The 20,038-nt window shown below is 47.1% G+C and overlaps 1 protein-coding gene across 1 annotated transcript in view; it reads right to left on the bottom strand.

The window, feature by feature from the left end:
- Positions 1 to 18,216, bottom strand: part of LOC146199952 (uncharacterized) — a 37,868-nt gene extending 19,652 nt beyond the window's left edge. Inside the window, exons 1-2 of the mRNA XM_084592239.1 lie at positions 17,925 to 18,216; positions 4,191 to 4,369 (exon numbers count right to left, since the gene is read on the bottom strand). Of these exons, the coding sequence (XP_084448365.1) occupies positions 4,191 to 4,369; positions 17,925 to 18,216 (471 nt within the window). The remainder of the gene's footprint in view (positions 1 to 4,190; positions 4,370 to 17,924) is intronic.
- Positions 18,217 to 20,038: the final 1,822 nt, after the last annotated feature.

Raw genomic sequence — 20,038 nt, 5'->3', positions numbered from 1 at the left:
GCCACCTGTCGAAATAAACACCGAGTTATCGCCTGCTCAGAAGGATCTTCCTTCGGCTGTCTTGGCAGATTTTGCAGACTGCTTCGCAACGTCTTCCAAAGTGGGCCGAACTCCGGTCGCCAAGCACCGTATAATAACAGACGAGACCACGCGTCCCTTATGCCAACGCCCATACCGCGTTTCTCCAACGGAACGAGCAGCGATTCAGAGACAGGTCACCGAAATGCTTTCCGACGATGTCATTCAGCCGTCTACAAGCCCGTGGGCTTCGCCGGTTGTTCTCGTCAGAAAGAAGGACAATACTCTGCAGTTCTGTGTCGATTACAGAAAACTTAATCTCGTCATTAAAAGGACGTTTACCCACTTCCCTGCATAGACGACATACTCGATCGACTGCGAGAGGCCCGATACTTCTCGTCGCTAGACCTAAAAAGTGGGTACTGGCAAATAGAAGTGGATGAGAGAGACCGGGAGAAGACGGCTTTCGTGACACCCGATGGCTTGTATGAGTTTAAGGTGCTACCATTCGGCCTATGTTCGGCACCGGCCACGTTCCAACGCATGATGGACACCGTTCTGTCCGGTTTGAAGTGGCAGTCGTGTTTGGTTTACCTGGACGATGTCGTCATATTTCCGACCACCTTCGACCAACACCTAAAAAGGTTACGCCTTGTGTTAAAAGCTCTCCGAGACGCCAATCTGACAATCAAACCGGTGAAATGTCACTTCGGCTTTGAGGAACTTCGCTTCCTTGGTCACGTGGTCTGCGCAAAAGGTGTTCGCCCGGACCCTGAAAAGACAGCTGCCGTTTCTGGTTTTCCGCACCCTACTGACAAGAAAGCGGTTCGACGGTTCTTAGGTTTGTGCTCTTATTACAGACGCTTTGTACGAGACTTTTCGCACATCGCAGAACCGCTAACCACACTGACTCGAGATGACACGCCGTTCCTGTGGGGAAGTGAACAAGAGGCCGCTTTCCTTGAGCTTCGCAGCCGGCTACAGAATCCTCCGATACTAGGCCATTTTGATGAAAACGCTGCAACTGACGTTCACACTGATGCCAGCAACGTTGGGGTTGGTGCAGTACTAATTCAGTGGCAAGACGGTGCAGAACGGGTCATCGTTTACGCGAGCCGAACACTTACCCGCTCCGAAACCAACTATTCAACAACTGAGAAAGAATGTCTGGCAGTAATATGGGCCCTCACCAAGTTCCGATCATACCTCTACGGCCGACCTTTCCGCGTTATAAGCGACCACCATTCATTATGCTGGCTCGCGAGCCTCAGAGATCTCTCAGGACGATTGGCTAGATGGAGCCTTAGATTACAAGAGTATGACGTAACAGTCGTATACAAATTAGGACGGAAGCATCAGGATGCTGACTGTCTGCCGCGCTCGCCCATCGCCATATGTCCAGAAGAAACGGCCGATGATTTTCCCTTTCTGGGGGCTATTAGTACAACCCAAATGGCGCAGCTGCAGAGAATGGACCCAGAGTTAGCGTCACTCGTCGACTCTATGCAGGGCGTTGACGCCCGTATTCCCCGTGTTTTTCATCGTGGGCTTCAAACGTTCACTCTGCGTGGTAACGTGCTCTACAAGCGAAATTTCGCTTACAGTGAAGAGACGTTTCTCCTTGTTGTGCCATCCGAGTTGCGCCGAGATATATTGAGTGCCTGTCATGATGAACCCACCGCCGGCCACCTGGGGGTGAGCCGTACACTTGCATGAATTCGTCAAAAGTATTATTGGCCCAGGTTACTCCCATCGGTGCGGGCTTATGTACGCTCATGTCGTGACTGCCAACGTCGCAAGTCTCCGCCATTGAAACCCGCTGGATTTCTTCAGCCTATTGCTCCGCCGAAGATCCCTTTCCATCAAGTGGGCATGGATCTTCTCGGTCCTTTTCCGAAGTCCTCGTCTGGCAACTGTTGGGTAGTCGTCGCGACAGACTACCTAACACGGTACGCAGAGACCGCGTCCCTTGTTAAAGGTACTGCAGCCGAAGTTGCTCAATTTTTCGTTCATAACATTGTCCTACGTCATGGCTCCCCCGCCGTGGTAATCACTGACCGTGGAACAGCTTTTACGGCTCGCCTAATTCGGTTGGTCATTACTCTGACTCACACTAGCCATCAACGTGTGACGGCGTATCACCCTCAGGCCAACGGGCTGGTGGAGCGCCTCAATCGCACCCTCACCGACATGATTTCTATGTATGTGGACGCAGAACATCGCACCTGGGATGTGATTTTGCCCTATATAACTTCCGCGTACAATACCGCCACTCAAGAGACGACGCGACTGACCCCGTTCCAACTTGTCTTCGGTCGCCAAGTGAGCACTCCGTTGGATGCCATGTTGCCAGTTAACCTTCTTGCGGCTCCGACGCCGAACTTGACGCCGACATCTTTGTTCAGCGTGCTGAGGGAGCGCGGCAACTAGCACGCCTCAGAATCCACCGACAACAGGCGAATGACGCTGCTCGGTATAACCTGAGCCGAAGAATCGTCTCTTACGAGCCGGGCGACTTCGTCTGGGTTTGGACACCTGTTCGTCATCGCGGCCTATCTGAAAAATTACTGCGCCAATACTTCGGCCCTTACGAGATTGTTCGCCGTATCAATGAAGTCACCTACGCCGTTGTTTCCGTAGCTTGAGCTCCATCCCGAAGGCCACAGCGTCCTGAAGTCGTGCACGTGGTTCGGCTGAAGCCCTATCATAATCGTACATGACTGAACTTTTCGTCAACGCCGCTGGGTCCTCGTCACACTTTAGTGCACCGTTTCGCTGACTTCTTCCTAGTAGCACCGCGTCGCATCGAATCGATGCTACAGAGGAAGGGGGCAGCGATACAAACTATAGTCGACGACGAAGCGGAGACAATCAGTGGCTAGTTGACGTAGACGATGAAGTGGTTGCTAGTTGGCGTAGACGACGATGTTAGTTGCCTGGAACCGCGCTCAGACCGCTGCTCGGACCGCTCTCGGACTTCGGCAGTTTTCTAGGCTTAGCGCGTTGCCTGGACGTTTGGCGCAATACTCGTTACAATATGGTATGGGCGTGTCAAAAAATACTAGTATTGACATAACAAATAAAACCAACCTGAGAAGGCTAGGAGGCGGCCCTGCCCAGCTCGGACCTCGAGGAACAATGAGCCCTCGTAGAAAGAGCACGGCCTGCGGCCTTTACCAGCGGTCCCGGACTAGGGACCCGACAAGCCTTCCCTTAATCTAAGCCGATGTCAATAAATGTTTTCATCATCATCATATGCGGTGGGCGAATGTTTCGCCACAAGGAAATGGGCCTTAGTATTGCAAGGTAGGGCGTATGAAAGAGCACTGAACAAGGGTAGAGGGCGGGGGGGAGGCCTCAGTTTGCCGATCGAGCCAACGTTTTGGCAAGTGTCTGGGAGGAGCGATCAGCACTGGCAGGGGCCTAATTACGCTTTCGCTTCAGAAGAAGAAAAGCTTAGGAGTGGGAGGGTAGGGGGGGGGGGATGAGACGAAAGAAGATCAAGGAGTGAAAACGTTTCTTCAGTAAATATTTCTCAGCCTGGAACCGGTGATCCTGTGGACAGAAAACGAAATAAAATAAAAAAGCGGCAGCAGCAGGAAAAGCTACAATGCGGGGTGGAGATTAGTCAGCACCTAAATCAGGTTCCTTGCAGATACACCTTTCTTGCAACGGGACAGGCATTCCTAAGGGTTCTAACAAAGAAAACATCTGCAGGCGAACAATTCTCAAATACTTTCCGCAAAGGGGGGAAACGCACAAAGATTAAGAATATAACAGGACTCTGAATCACACCTGCCACGCCAAAAAAAAGGTGCAAGGGCAAACTCAAGTAGGAAGTGATAATAAGGAAATGCGGCTTAGAAACACGTGCTGCTTATGCTATTTGGGAAGGGGGATAAAGTATACACGTGATGTGGATAAACTATAGAATTAAGGCTATATGGGATTGTTTTTATGGCTAGCTATGGCGCAGAGAGAATATATTTAAGGAATTCTAACGTTCCTTTACAGGTGTTTATTCCGGCTGCTTCCAATGTTCTAAATCCATAAAATAGATGTGTCTCTACATATTATAACATTGAAATTTAAAATTTGATTGGAGAATATAGAATTTAATTTCTTCGAACCTATGATCTTTCTGATCGAAATGCTGGGGAACTGCTTTTTGCCTGTATCTGGTTTTTGCCTGTATCTGCCCGATGGCTATTAGGTCTAATATTCATTGTCTGCGGCCCTTTGTCTGCGGGTGGTAGGAGGTCGTCCACCGGTGGCTTGTCTGATGACTTCAGGATGGCTTGAGTGAGCTTGGCCAAAATGCTGTTCCCATTTTGTTCCATGATGAGCACATCTGGGAGAATATGGTCAAGAACAAAATTGGCGACTCCCACTGCGGAACCGTTAGGCAGGGATTTTGTTTCGGCGTAATGAGTCATGTAATCAGTGACCACGATGTTCCACTTGTTTCCCGTCGGTGAAGTTGGGAAGGCTCCAATGAGATCCATCCCTATTTGTTGAAAGGGCTCAGTTGGGGATGGTAGCGGGTCGCAGGTGTCTTGCGTCACTGGCACTCAGGGCATATTTGGCGTAATGGGCGACCTCCGCAGCTAACTGCTGCTAATAATACTTCTCCCGGATTTGGTTAAACGTACGTACAATGCCGAGATTTCCTGCCTTTGGCTCATCGTGACACACCTGTAGAATTTCGTCTGGATGCAAAGTTCTCCTTCAAAAGTATGCCATTTTTTAACGCGATGGATGACAGCTGACACTTGAGCACAGTGGAAGGGGAAGCGGTCTTTCGTTCTAAGTAATTGGCTGCGCTTTCAGCTCAGGGTCTGATCGCTATTCTTCGAAACAGCTGGTGGTTACCGGTCCCAAAAAGGTGTCTTCGATGTCTTCTTTCGGCAGCGCATCAACGGGGGCTCGTGACAAGCAGTCTGCATCGGGGTGATTGTGGTCGGACATGTACAAAGCTGTGATGTCGAATTCTTGAAGACGTAGGCTCTATCGGAAAAGGCGGCCGGAGAGGTCTTTCAAATTTTCCAACCAGCAGAGCACGTAGTGATCGCTTACTACCTTGAATAGTGGGCCATATAAATACGGACGGACGTTTGAAGTTGTCTAGAAGATCGCGAGACACTCTTTCTGGGTCATCCAGTAATTCGGTTCGGCTTTCGGAGATGTGTATTAACAGTGAGAAAACCGTTTTCATTAGAATTACACACAAGAAAAGTCCTCTTCATTTTGTGTACGGTGCTAACAACACATCATTATTGGAGGTAACAGAATATAAATATTTGGGCTTATGGATTACTAACAACCTTTCATGGACAAAACACATAGATACGGTTGTAGCTAATTCACTGCGCAAACTTTTTTTCTTGAGGCGCTGACTGAAGTCATCTCCGCCCAGTGTCCGCCTATTAGCTTACAACTCCCTCATCCGTCCACTGTTAGAATATGCCGTAATTATATGGGACCCTTTCACCTTAACTAACATTCATAAACTTGAGCGCATACAGCATAAGGTCGTTAGGTTTGTATTTAATTCATATGGCCGTGCGTCTGTCAGCGAGCTTGTGAAGCGTAGTGGATTACCTTCTGTGACTGAGCGCAATCGTATCTGCCGATTAAAGTTTCTTTTCCAGCTCGTAAAAGGTCATTATAATATTAACACTTCCAATTATATTACTTACTCTTCAGGTTATAATACGAGACAAAGGCATGCACTAACAATAACCCCTGTGAACGCGCGAAATAACTGTTTTAAATATTCCTTTTCTCCGAGGACAATTACGGAATGGAATAAACTTAATAGCGAGGCTGTAATTCAAAGTTCTTTACTAATGTTTGAAAAGTGCCTGCAAATTTTATGAATTTGAGTGCGTTTTTATGCTTGTATTTCTTTTTGTTTTTCCCACCCTGCTATTATCTGTACCAGATCGCAGTACCTATAAATAAATAAATAAATAAGTATATTTGGACGACGTTGTTGTCTTCTCGTCAAACTTTGAAGACCACCTAAAACGACTACAGACAGTGTTGGAAGCCATCAAGTCATCGAGACTAACGCTAAAAGCAGAGAAGTGTCACTTCGCATACGAAGACCTCCGGTTCCTAGGTCACATCGTTAGCAAGGACGGTATTCGCCCAAACCCGGAGAAAACAGCAGCAATCGCACAATTCCCACCGCCTGCTGACAAAAAAGCTGTGCGTCGATTCCTTGGGCTGTGCGCATATTATCGACGATTTGTCAGAAACTTTTCGCGGATCGCCGAACCGTTGACGCAGCTTACAAAGGCTGACGTACCTTTTAAATGGGAAGCGCCGCAAGGAGAAGCCTTCGGCGAACTTAAGCGCCGCCTGCAATGCCCTCCTGTACTTGGCCACTTTGATAAAAACGCCGAGACCAAAATTCACACCGACGCGAGCAGTGTGGGCCTAGGAGCTGTTCTTATCCAGAAGAGTGCCGGACTGGAGAAAGTAATCGCCTACGCTAGCAGGTCCCTCACAAAAGCCGAAGTCAATTACTCGACGACCGAGAAGGAGTGCCTTGCGATCATCTGGGCTACTTCTAAGTTTCGTCCATACCTATACGGCCGACCATTCAAGCAGGTAAGCGACCATCACGCGCTCTGCTGGCTGGCTAATTTGAAAGATCCCTCCGGCCGCCTTGCCAGATGGAGCCTACGACTTCAAAAATTTGACTTGACTGTAGTCTATAAGTCGGGCCGGAAGCATTCCGACGCAGACTGCTTATCACGCGTTCCCGTCCACGCTCCCACAAAGGACGATGACGACGACGCCTTTTTGGGACCGGTAAGCGCCAGCAGTTTCGCAGAACAGCGATCAGACTCTCAGCTGAAAGCGCTAGCCGATTACTTAGAAGGATAGATGCCTTCAGTGGTTTCGATGTTTGCGCTACCTACGCAGACTGCGATGCTTGATCGGGGCGGGACGATGAATTCTTCATCGAGGACATTTAGAGCGATGTGTTGAGTCGACGTCGTCGTTGCAGGAATGGCTTTGTCTGCAGAGAGCTTGATGAGCTTGGATCGCAGGTCGATGATAGCCCTATGTTCATTAAGGAAGTACATGCCTAAAATCACGTCGTGGGAGCACGGCTGCAAGACCACAAAGCTGGTGGGGTAAGTACGCCCATTTACGGTTATTCTTGCAGTGCATAATCCCGATGGAGTAATCAGATTGCCACTTGCGGTGCGAATCAGCGGGCCATCCGAAGCGGTGGTAAATTTTCTGAGCTGAGAGGCTAACGGTCCACTAATGACTGAATAGTCAGCTCCGGTGTCTACTAGGGCAGTGACTCTGCGACCGTCGATATCAACTTCAAGGCCACTTGTTCGCGTCCTCGCATTGAGCGTGGGCCTTAGTGTCCGATCTCGGCTCCCTCGTTTCTTCAGGTCATTGCCGGGGCATACCGTTGTTACTTCGCTGAGCGGCGGTGTTAGCTCGCACTCTGGTCGTGTTGTCGTCGATGTCGTCGTGTGGAGCGGCGGTGAAATGGCTGCGTCGTCATTAGTGATCGTCGGCAGCGGAGGATGATCGTCTTTTCGCCGTTGAGCAACCTCACCTCCAAAGGTTGCTCTGTTTAGTTTCCCCTGCGCGTGCTTGGGGACCTTCCGCGCTCACTATCCTCATAGTTATGTCCTGGCGACGCAAAGCGGGCCCTGTGCGGCGATGTAGACCTGAATCGACGGCTTGGTGGCGCAATCCTACGCAGATAGTTGTCGATTTCTTGCGGTCGTTCACCTAGGCGTGGTCGTGAAGCGTCGACTGGAAATCCGCGGAGACCGATTCGTCTGTACGGGCAGTGCCGCAGAATGTGGCCGGCCTCACCGCAGTGGAAGCATAATGGCCGGTTGTTCGCTGTCCTCCATGCGTCGCACTTCCTGGGGCTTGTTGGTCGTTGGTAGGCTTCGCGGGCGGGGCCCAAGGGGCGGTTTTCAGGAACAGGACGGTAGCGGCGAGGGCTCGGAAAGTCATCACGTCGGGACGGAGGACGACGTAATGCAGCAGCGTAGTTCATCGCTGTTGCCTTTTGTGCTGGAACAGTCGCAGCCGTCGCTTGAGGAATGCCCAGCGCCTGCTGGACTTCTTCATGGACGACGTCCGCGAGCGTTGCCACCTGCGGTTGTTGCGATGATGGCATCAGTCGGCGGAGCTCCTCTCGCTCGATCACCCGGATGAGGTCCCGAAGGTTCTCTCCGCTTGTAGGTGCGCTGGGGTAGTGGCTTGAGTAGTCCGATTGAAGTGGTCGCTCGTAATTGCGCATCCGGTCGTCCAACGTCTTCTCGATGGTTGACGCTTCTGTTTCAAATTCCGCCACAGTTCTTGGCGGATTTCGCACAAGACCCGCAAAGAGCGACTCTTTAACGCCTCGCAATAAAAGTTTGACTCGCTCACCTTCGGTCATATTAGGGTCGGCGCGGCGAAAGAGGCGCTTCATATCCTTAACGTACGCCGGGACAGGCTCGTTTGGGAGTTGGTCTTGACTGAAGGAGGGCCTGGGCGCTTTCCTTTCGGACGACGCTTGAAAACACAGTCAGAAACGCTTCCTTGAAAGTCTCCCAATCCTTCATAGTTGCCTCATGATTTTTGAACGAAACTCGGGCATGTCCTTGAAGAACAAAGTAGACTTGCCTAAGTTTCGCGGCGTCGTTCCAGCTGTTGAATTCTGCCAAATGAACGAAATGGTCCATCCAGTCTCCCGCATCTTCATCTTGTCGTCCACGGAAGCAGGGGGGCTCACGGGGCTGGACGAAAACAACCGGTGCTGTAGGCCGGGCCATTGTCAGCTTCGATGCCTTCCGAGATCGAATGGTTTCAGGCAGAAGACCGTGTTCGGGTTGTAGGCCTTGGAGTCGGCGGCTGACTCGGGGACCTGTAGGTTGGTCTTCCAGGGCGACAGGAATAAGGATGAGATTTTCGCTTGAAGGATCAAGGGCAGCACCTCCACCAGATGTCACGTGGTGGTTACCAGGGTCGTTGACACAAATGAAGACAGGCTTGATGGTACGGAAAGTAACTCTTTATTGGGCTGACTTACGCCCGCAAAAGAACTAAGCAACTCGGCGACGGCGATAGCAACAAACGGGTTGGTCGATCGTCGAACAAAGAATGCTCGTCACACTCGTCAACGCTCAATTTAAAGGCTGCACAGAACAATCTAGACAACGTCGCAAACAGCTACCAGCACGGGCTGGAACATTATGGAAAGACATACGAGTGGCCGGAATCTTCGAGATAAATCTCGGTGCATCTTACGCTACGACGAAACTGATAAAGGTGTGACTCGCGACACCGAGCATTAACAAACAAAGATTACGCGATCTGATACGCGATCCAGAATCAGAGTGATAAGCCTGTATGCCGGCGGCTGTTAAAAAACAACAAATACAGTTTTGAAGGTTTCGCGGCAATATTACATTCGACAGCAGACAAAACACAATTAGTTATGCAGGAAAAGGCTAAAGACAGTTGTGCCTGACAATGCTTCGGTCCCTATGATGTTCATTGTGATGGTGTTGCACTTATATAAAAATATTTTCTTGTGCAAAGCAAAGTAATAAGACTACACTGCTCTAAATTTACCAGAATTTTCGCACGTAAAATATTGGACCCAACACTCACATTGCATTTGCTTAATTTCCATCAAAATGCCACAAAGAGTAACTGTTATCTAAAAGCAGAAACTAAAGTAGACGCATTGCATTTGTAGCTGTGAAAAGTTTACGTATATCGCAAAATGAATACATGGTCACAAAATTAAAAAAAATAGTAGAGGTTCTGTGTTTGTGAGGTATTTATATACAAATGGAAGATCAATTCTTTGTACGCTTTTATACAAGAGGACACGACTATCTCAATAATATGCCGTTTAATACACGTTCTGTGCATTCCAAGTTTAGCATTCTATAAATATACTTACAATTTGATAGGTCACTGCTTGCTTTCTATAATTTCCTTAGTTTTATTGCTCAGTGTTTTTGGTTCCTTAGAAGATACTGAGCAGTTTCCGTCTTTATGATATGTCATTTCTTCCAATGAATTTTTTGCAATGTATTTAAATAATATAGTATATCCACCCTGAATGTACGGCTTTTCTTCAACAGAGAAGCTTTTATTAAAAGCTGCACGCTTCCATAGAAAGATTCAAGAAGTCGCAAGACTGTTTTGTGCAGTAATGAGTTTAACGTGCCTGTATTGCATAGTGGGGCCTCAACGAGTCATGCCTGGGCGCACAGGTGCATTCGCTGACCCTTTATCCGTAGTTGTGGCTTTCACTGCTGGGAAAGAGTGCGACGAACTGGCCTCGTCAAGTTGTCGGTAGTGACTCAGCCCGATCCCAGTAAAATGCGTTTCATCAGCGGATACGCATGCTAAAAGCTAAATAAACTTGCGTTCCTGGTATGACCCGATCTTGCCTTATATAACTGCTAGCACCCACTAAAGTTGGTATCAAGGTAGAGTGCCATATTTTATGCAATTTAGGCCCCCTCTTTTCGGAAAAGAATAGTGGACGACCCTTCTAGGGGCGGTCTGTAAGGTGAGCCTGAGTTTTACACGAGTTTGGGCAACTGCAGTGAACGCAGACAGCCGAGAAAGCACTAAATCAACAAGCAGAAAAGTATTGATATAAAGCAATTCCGCCTAGATAAGAAGGTTTAGTCATTACTAAAGTGACAAAAGGCATCGGAGATATTGTGCTGCACTTGCTACAAAATTTACAAAAGTAACGTCCTTCGTGCTTGCTATGAATTATATACGAGAGTATTTGGGTATTTCATAGTGACAGAAAGTTGATTTCGGCAATAGTACCATCTGAAGTAGCACTAACTCAGGTTCGTCATATTATTACTTCTGAAGTTTGATATTTCGATAATTTTCTCACAAAAACTAACTCCAGCTAAAGTCAATGTAGATGGCCTTGACTTTATTACTTTATCTTGACTTTATCTGACTTTATTACGTTATCTTGTTGCAAAGACTCGTATTGTTAATTATAATTACCCAGTGTTTACCATAGTGAATTTTGTTACGTGCATAATTTTCGTCTTCCTGTGCTATCCACTTGGGTAGAGAGTATGCCAATCTTCACAGGAATTGTATCTTGAAAGCTTTCCGTTGCTGCTTGCTCATAGATAAGAATCCGTGGCTGAAGACAGGCACCGGAAAAGTGAGCTGTGAACTAGCTCAAATACTTATGTCGCGACCAACAGCAAAGCCCAGTGTTTCTAGGTTCGAAAACACGAATCATGAAGCTTCTTAAAGCCGCAATATAAGCGCTGCGAATTGGGCAGCACCGAGCAGGCTGTCACATGGCATGTTTTAATTTTCCAGTTTATTTTGTTACAAAAATAAAAGGCCTGTACCTAAGTAACATCGTCGGCATAACTTTGAACGGACCATGGTATATCATTACTTTCGTGTTTATGGCAAGCTAAATGGCAAAAAACTACATGTTACGTCTCCTTAATGATGTTACACTCTTCGTTACCAGTTTAGGGAATTCGCAAATAAATGATCGGGTCATTTATCTTGCTCGTAACTGAGTGGCAAATCGGGGACAGGACCATTCCTGACTAGCTGTTGGCTGTTGACAGCAAAGCCCAGTGTTTCTAGGTTCGAAAACACGAATCATCAAGCTCCTTAAAGCTGCAATATAAGCGCCGCGAATTGGGCAGCACCGAGCAGGCTGTCACATGGCATGTTTTAATTTTGCAGTTTATTTTGTTACAAAAATAAAAGGCCTGTACCTAAGTAACATCGTCGGCTTAACTTTGAGCGGATCATGGCATTTCATTATTTTCGTGTTTGTGGCAAGCTAAATGGCCAAAAACTACATGTTACGTCTCCTTAATGATGTTACATTCTTCGTTACCAGTTTAGGGAATTCGCAAATAAATGATCGGATCATTTATCTTGCTCGTAACTGAGTGGAAAATCGGGGACAGGACCATTTCTGACTAGCTGTTGGCTGTTGACAGCAAAGCCCAGTGTTTCTAGGTTCGAAAACACGAATCATCGAGCTTCTTAAAGCTGCAATATAAGCGCCGCGAATTGGGCAGCACCGACCAGGCTGTCACATGGCATGTTTTAATTTTGCAGTTTATTTTGTTACAAAAATAAAAGGCCTTTACCTAAGTAACATCTTCGGCATAACTTTGAACGGATCATGGCATTTCATTACTTTCGTGTTTATGGCAAGCTAAATGGCCAAAAACTACATGTTACGTCTCCTTAATGATGTTACATTCTTCGTTACCAGTTTAGGGAATTCGCAAATAAATGATCGGATCATTTATCTTGCTCGTAACTGAGTGGCAAATCGGGGACAGTACCATTCCTGACTAGCTGTTGGCTGTTGACAGCAAAGCCCAGTGTTTCTAGGTTCGAAAACACGAATCATCAAGCTTCTTAAAGCTGCAATATAAGCGCCGCGAATTGGGCAGCACCGAGCAGGCTGTCACATGGCATGTTTTAATTTTGCAGTTTATTTTGTTACAAAAATAAAAGGCCTTTATCTAAGTAACATCGTCGGCTTAACTTTGAGCGGATCATGGCATTTCATTACTTTCGTGTTTATGGCAAGCTAAATGGCCAAAAACTACATGTTACGTCTCCTTAATGATGTTACATTCTTCGTTACCAGTTTAGGGAATTCGCAAAAAAATGATCGGGTCATTTATCTTGCTCGTAACTGAGTGGCAAATCGGGGACAGGACCATTCCTGACTAGCTGTTGGCTGGCGGTACCACATGCGAGTTGTTAATGAGAATTATTGCAATTTACATAGGCTCATCTCCTTATTATCGCTAATCATAGTATGTTGCACAAGACAGACGGATGAAATAATAGCGTTCAAACTGATGCAATATGGGAAATGAAAGGAGATGCGATTAAAAAATTGAGATAATTGTTTGAAATTTTTGAAGCGATAAGAGAGAGCTTATATCCCTTATATGTTCAATGTCCCATCCTAGTTTATTGTATTGGGTGTGAAATTGGTTCCCTGGAATCATTCCTCTCTGGCCTGCCACCGTAATGAGCCCGTCATTTTCCTGGTGGCGCTCCGCCCAAAGCACGATTGACCAACACAGCATCATTATGAAATCCTCTACCCGACTGCTACACAAGAAGGCTAAGGCAAGCTGTCTTGCTGGCAAAGCAGTTGGATACGCAGAGCTTCACTGCTAGGCCGAAGCAAAAATGTGTCAGATGGCCTATAAATATACAAGGCATGGGTGCTAGGCTACAGGAAGTTCAGCAAATGCGGGCCTCCGTCATAGAGCAGGCTGCCACCGCCTCATCAGTGAGAAGTTGTTGACTGGGGTATCGGGTCTCAAGTTGTGCACAGTCTTTTGTATGCAATAAGAGGCACAGAAAGCAGGAGCGGGGATGTGCAACTTGCTATACTCGACATGAACCAAACTGCCAAGAAAGTGTATTGTATATGAACCTTTAACACATGTAAACCAAAATAGATCCCGCAATCCTGTATTCGTGCAGTATTATTTGGTTGAATGTAGTGCAGACGCGCGCTTCGTGTAGCAGGTTTTTCACCTCTAGTCAGTAGGTCAATTAGGGCAAAAGTGTAAAATTATCGAATTTCTGAAACACGAACAATTTATGTTTATTTTAGATGAGATGGAACAAATATTTAAACATAACTTCTGAAGTGGATTATGAAGACGGCGCGAAAGCGACGAGGACAAGGAAGGAACACCAAAATAACAGGACAGGCGCCAACTTTCAACTGATGTTTATTCGCTCAAACCCTTTCATATTTATGAAGCACCCAAACCGTATCACAAAGGCCTATCACAAAGTCATCCACGTGGAGCACTCAGATCACCAGCGGTATTGGTCACAGACAAGAAAACCTCACAGTATAATCAGCCAGTAACTTCCAGCCAGGTACTTCTTGAGCATAACTTCTGAAGTGTTAATTTAAAGGCTAATTTTTCAGCATTCCATTCAAATTATGCTACACTCCGTGTTTTATCTCTGCACCCCCAAATCGTGCCTCACTTGTCAGCACTGATGACCACCAAAAAATCGCTACCACTTCACCATTGCCCTCCATTCCCGCCTAGCAGGAAATGTAGTCACTATGGCTACCTTCATTTGAGTAGCAGACTGGTAGCTTTGTCGTTTGTCCAGAATGGCGCGATGTGAATAATTGAATGATGCATGATTTCCAGCCATCATGCATGCTTGCCTCATAGTATGGAAGGTCTACAGGCAATGCCGGCTCTGTAGAGTATTTTGAGCCACACTGTAGCGAACACGAATTTTTTAGACAGGTTACTATTCCTGTTTATTTGTTTGACAAATCTTCTGCCCATATCGTCACCAATCACTCTCTCTGTGTTCTCGTCCCCTCCTCTTATCACGGTCTACGACACCGACTTTGAAGTTTCTGGTAGTCGTCATTCCCGAAAAATGGAGAATCTGATGAACCACAGAAATAGCATATACATAGGGACAGTGCATATAAAGCTACACGAACATCTAAACTTACACTACTGGCAACTCTGTACTCTCATTAATCTTACCTATGCCTTATTCTCCACGAGAACCAGAATTGTAAGTAATTGGTCACTCGTATTACATTACGTTTTTGTGTAATTTTGAAATTTAAATGATTACTTCTTCCGACCGCAGTGCTTCGTAGAAGTCAGTTATCCTTGTTATTTAATTCATTACCGGTGATCAATTACTTAGGAAATAAAGGCCAGAGTGGAGAAGCGTCCGTGACAGTGTGAATGCGTCATTTTCTACAGCCGCCTGAAGGTGCGCATGGCTATCAAATCATACCCCTTGTCGACAGGCGACGTCAGCAGCTAAACCTTTGATGGACGAAATGAGGACGTCCAACCACGTTTAGCAGTAACCTACGAACCTGTAGCTATTATGATTTATCAGGTAAATACAAGAATCCGCGCTTATGTTTTCAATAGAATAGATACTCAGATTTGTTTTAGATCTTGATGGGTGTTTTTTGTACCAACAAAAAAGAGTGGCGCTTGCTTTGCAGATCACATAGAACCTCGAATCGAAGCATTGCACAATCACATCGGGTGTGCAAAGTGTTGCAAATTTACTGATGGTCACTTCGACGTTTAAAAAACCTTAGTAATGTGGGTACACGTTATAGAAATATATGAATGCTGGAAAAAAAGAAAAGCGAGGTAGTAAATGCTAAGAACACAATTGCCAAAGTACAAATAAAACAAAATAAATGTAGAGGCAGAAAAAGTGTAAGATAAGTTAAAAGTGCTTTTTATAGACTTGTAGTAAATTTTATGCTATTAATCATTACTGCACTCTTAATTTTGGTTCCACATAAACGCCGCCGGTTCCACATAAGTTCCAAATAAATCGCTTGTTCTAGATAATTATCTGCAAATAGACGCTGTCAGGTTGCTTTAAATGGAACGGTACACTTATGTCGCGTGTGTGTCCCTCTTTAGCGGAACGAGCTCATATTAACTGCAACGTACTCATTTTAAATGGAACAACCGCTTTTCAATATTTGGCGCGTTCAACTTACCCGTACACTTTGTGGTATTGCAGATAACACTCGGAATTGGCTAAAAAGAAACAGTTGATTCCATTGGACATTTTCTGGCGTGCTTTTTCCCCGCAGCAATCGGCACCATTCGAAATTTGGGCCAAACACCAATTATTGCCCATTGGTCCAAGTAAAGAAGAAAACACAATTGGAAATTTTTCATGTTCAGTTCAATTCAATATATTTTTCAGAACGTGTGAGATTTAGAATCAGTTGTCATTGTTCAACTGGGTTGTTAGTGAAGAGCACAAAATATGGCTACGGTTACAGAGCGCACTGCATACATTTTACTTCTAGTTTGAAAATATTTTATTATAGGCCTGATAGTTAGAACAAATATTGCTTCTGTACTTTTGAATTGACGTAATACTTCGCGCTCACGAGGGTTATAGTACAACAGATGAAATTATAAAGTTTAATTCTGTTTTCTTTATTTTATTCATGATTACTTTCACAAGCTTGTAGTTCTGCCCACTGATTTCGTGTGTGTCTCGTAGTTATGGGGCTGTAGACTTTTATTACACAAACTTAATTGTCATTTTTCTGGCTGTTCGTTACCGAACAACGAACTTTGCTTTTTGTGAAGCCATGTGAACAGCTGAATTTAAATACGTTGGTCGTTTTCCGATAATAATGCCAAACGAGCCGAACTGCTTTGATGACTCGATGTCGAAGAAGGCCAAGTAAATATACATTATTCAAATGGAATTGAGCGATTCAATATTTATGTACAGAACTGCATTGACAGCCTGTCAATTCTTTAAAAGTACCGCGCGAGTGTCGACTGTCCGGCGCTGCTGCACCGGAAGACGCAGGAGACGACAAGGCAAGTGAGGGCAAGGGCGTGCCCACAATTCCTGTTGCTGCAGTGAACCTCGCCTGCTAGGCTGTTCTGATTAGTACGAAGCAACCCCTGCCACAATCTGCTGGTAGGTATCGGTGCCCGAAAAGGCTGTCACTACGTGTTTTCATACGCCGTTTGTGGATACATTGCAAAAACTCTCTTGAAAGTATACACATTTGCAATGAAAAAATAACGTGCTCAGTAATTCTTTGCAAGCATTGCCTTAGCGAAAATGTTTTTGAGAACAATAAATACCGTCACCTTGATTACTTTCAAAAGAAACGTTCTTGTGAGAATACGTGCAGATGGAAACAATTAAGGGACAAATTAGATTTGGAACGTTACAAGCTAGCACCAATCGAGCCCACAAGCATACACCAGTTAGAACAAGCGCTCGCATAACACGGGCATGAAATGTTATTCAAGAGGTTGCTTCCGACAGGACAGAACAGCCAAGCAGACGACACTTGCTCAAGCAAAAGTCACTGGAACTCTGAAAGTACCGCAATCAGCGGGCGGCGCGTAGGCAACATTGGGTTGTTGTTGCCAGGAATGGTCCAGCGCGACGAGCGTGTCGTCGGCTAGACGAGCAAAGCTCCGCAATAGCAAAGGCGTTGTTGATTGCTTTTGCGCCGAAAATAACGAATTGTAGTAGTAAAGAATGATATCTTACATGGGACGAGGGTTTACGATAGCATTTAAAGCGTCGCACGACTGCTGCGCTGCCACGATCGTGTACTCCACTCCTCGGGCGTGCGTGCACAGCAAGATGCGAGCTTAAGCTTGTTCTATAGCGCTTCGTTTGTTGCAGCGCAGGTTATTCTGCTTTATATAGCCGAAACGTGTAATTCTAAAAGGCTCTCAAATGCATGTTTTTGAGACCAGGCGAACTGTTTATAACAGTTATATATGCCGCGTTCACGTGAGAGCTCGCCTGAAATGTGATGTGTATAGAAAGTTATTCTCTTGGCGCTTGCTGTCTCATTCCCGTCGTACTTTCCTTCGTCTTGTCACGCGCTAGTCGGAGTGACTTGTTATACAGCTCTAACCACACTGGCGCGCGAGGTCAACGCTCTGAATTCGCGGCTAGATGGCCGCCCAATAAAACCTTTTCGCGACTACTTACAAGGGATGCAGGAAATGGGAAAAAGCGCCGCTAAGTAGCAAAGAATTAAAGCGCCAAACCAAGGAGCTTATTTGGGTAAGCCTTGCAGTGGAGACAAGCTGTGCGAATGAAAACGGAAAGTTAACGGAAGACTCCAGTAACCGCGATGATGTGCTCTAAAAGTGAAACTAATCCCCTATTCTCCTGAAGTGCTATTATATCGGGATCGCCTAGACATTTTGGATGTGAAGGTTCAGGTGTCCCCTCTTCCTTCCGAACCCCCCGCAGTTCCAGTGCTACACTGATTTTTTTTCGCGTTTATTGATGCGTGCTATTTTGAATTCCTAATTTCTGACATATGAGCTGCATGAGTTCATCGAATCTTCCGTCCATGTACACAATTAACTGCTCCATTTTGGTCTCTAGGGCGGTGATCCTAGCCTTCATTCGATTTTCGTGGGTGGTGATCCTAGCATCCTCAGCATCCATGCGCTCCTTCAGCTGCGTTAAGAGGTCTGACCTAGCCTTAAAAATGGACCTGCCCTCCACTGAGGGTACCTGCCTCCTCTTCGACTCGTTCTGGTTAACATCCTCCTTGTTCTCCGGAGGTGCCTGTCTTTTGAGCGTGTTCGCCGTGTCGGTATCCATTGCGTTTTGGTTTTGCGTCTCACCAGCAGCAGCACCCGTGGCACTACTCTGCGTTCCCATCGGATGGGCTGCGTTCTTTATCGGATCTGGTATAACTGCTGGCGCACATGCCACCGCTTTCTCGCTCGCTTTTTGCTTTGCCTAGCTGCGTTCCTTAATCTGGGACTGCAGATGTAGTATGGTATTAGACATCTCCCTCATCTGTTTGCGAAGGACTTCTATTTCCTGGTCCTGTTTCCACCCGACGGACTTGCGTCCAACGGATGAGCTTCTCCCCCGGCTGGAACTCCTCTTCCTCCGAGTCTTGCGGTTCTCTGACGAAGACCGTCTAGGATCGTTAACCAGGGGAAGGAAGGAGGATGAACGGCCCCTGTACCCGTTCTGTTGTTGGTGATGGTTCCGGGATCTGGCCCTGCCTCGCTCTTCTGGTCGACTATCCGTGCCTTAGCTTCCCGGTGTAAGCGCTGATCCTTTGCTTCCCGGTGTCGGCGCTGCTGCCATACGTGCGCTTAATAAAGCGGTACTTGCAGTTTCTGCTACCAGTATTGTGGCCCCCAGTGCATACGATGCACTTAGGGGTGCATGTAGGCTTCCGGCTGCGGTGAATGCTCTGCGCCACAACGACGAGACAGATTACGGCTAGGCAGCGGGCACACATCTGTCCTATGCCCCGTCTTCCGACAGTTATAGCATGCCTCCACACGGTCGTGGAACGAAAAAAGTCGTTCACACACCAGGTAACGGATCCACTTGGGTAGCTCCGTTCCTGCTATAGTTGCGATCATGTGTCTTGATTTGCCGAGCCGGCGTCCGCCGACCACATTGAGGTTGGTGTTGCGTTTCCGGAACTCGGCATAAATCGCCTCGTCCGTTTCATAGCTATAAGCATTAAAGACGATTCCTTGACTTGTGTCGTCTGGTGGTGGAATGTACGCGTTCATCTTGTACGCTTTTTCTCCGACGCTGATGCTCTTACACGCTGCGTAGGTTCGGGCACGCGTCTCCTCAAGCGTGATTACGGTGAAGGTGTTGTTTTCCGGGTGGATCCGCAGGTGGTTGTTTTCGGCCGCCACAGGTCCGGAATCTTCTGTGCAGTGCAAACCGCGTGCAGTAGCTGAGCCGCGCCAAACTCCGTGAGCTTGACTGGGCAGCGCGGACGGAACACAATCTTGCACTCCCCAGCTGGCAGCCGTGGTATAGGGCCCTTCCTCGTCTTGGGCGGTGGTCGGGGCTTTGCTTTGCTGGCGTTGTTGGATGTCGCATCCTTTTCATTAGTTGGGACAGCCCCTGTATTTGAGGCTGACTGCGTCGCTGGCAGAGAGGAACGCGGCTGCAATGGCGTCCCTTCTGAGGCTCCTGCGGCAACTTGATCAACAATCTTCGGCTTGCGTCCGAATTTCTTCTGCAGAGAAAGCATTTGCCAGCTCCCGTCGAGGAGTACAGCTTCGGTTATGGTGCTTCCTTCGACTGCATGGCCTGCTCCAGGGCCAGAGAGATCCATGTCGGTCGGCGTGGCGTCGGAGTTAGCCCTAGCCATGGGCGGAGGGGCTGGCTGCGGTGCCGGCTGCGCCGTGCCCGCGTCGGCGTGGTCGAGAAAGGGACGAAATTGCCCAACGTTCGCTCGCCAAATCCGCAAGTGGTGTCCGCAGGTGCCGCCTGACTTCACGAATCTTTCGGTACCGATTTCAGAACCGTGGCGCAAAAGGGACCACCCAAAAAGTTGTAAAACTTCGGAGCCCATGCGACATACGTCCGCACAGCTCCGACACCTGGTGGAGTTCCTCTCGTTGGGACAAATTTGTTGTACAAATGCGATGCAGTC

Source organism: Amblyomma maculatum, chromosome 2 (genome assembly GCF_055883805.1).
Source record: "Amblyomma maculatum isolate TAMU_Amacu chromosome 2, ASM5588380v1, whole genome shotgun sequence".
In the NCBI taxonomy this organism is placed as follows: Eukaryota; Metazoa; Arthropoda; class Arachnida; order Ixodida; family Ixodidae; genus Amblyomma; species Amblyomma maculatum.
This window is presented reverse-complemented; position numbering and strand designations above follow the sequence as displayed.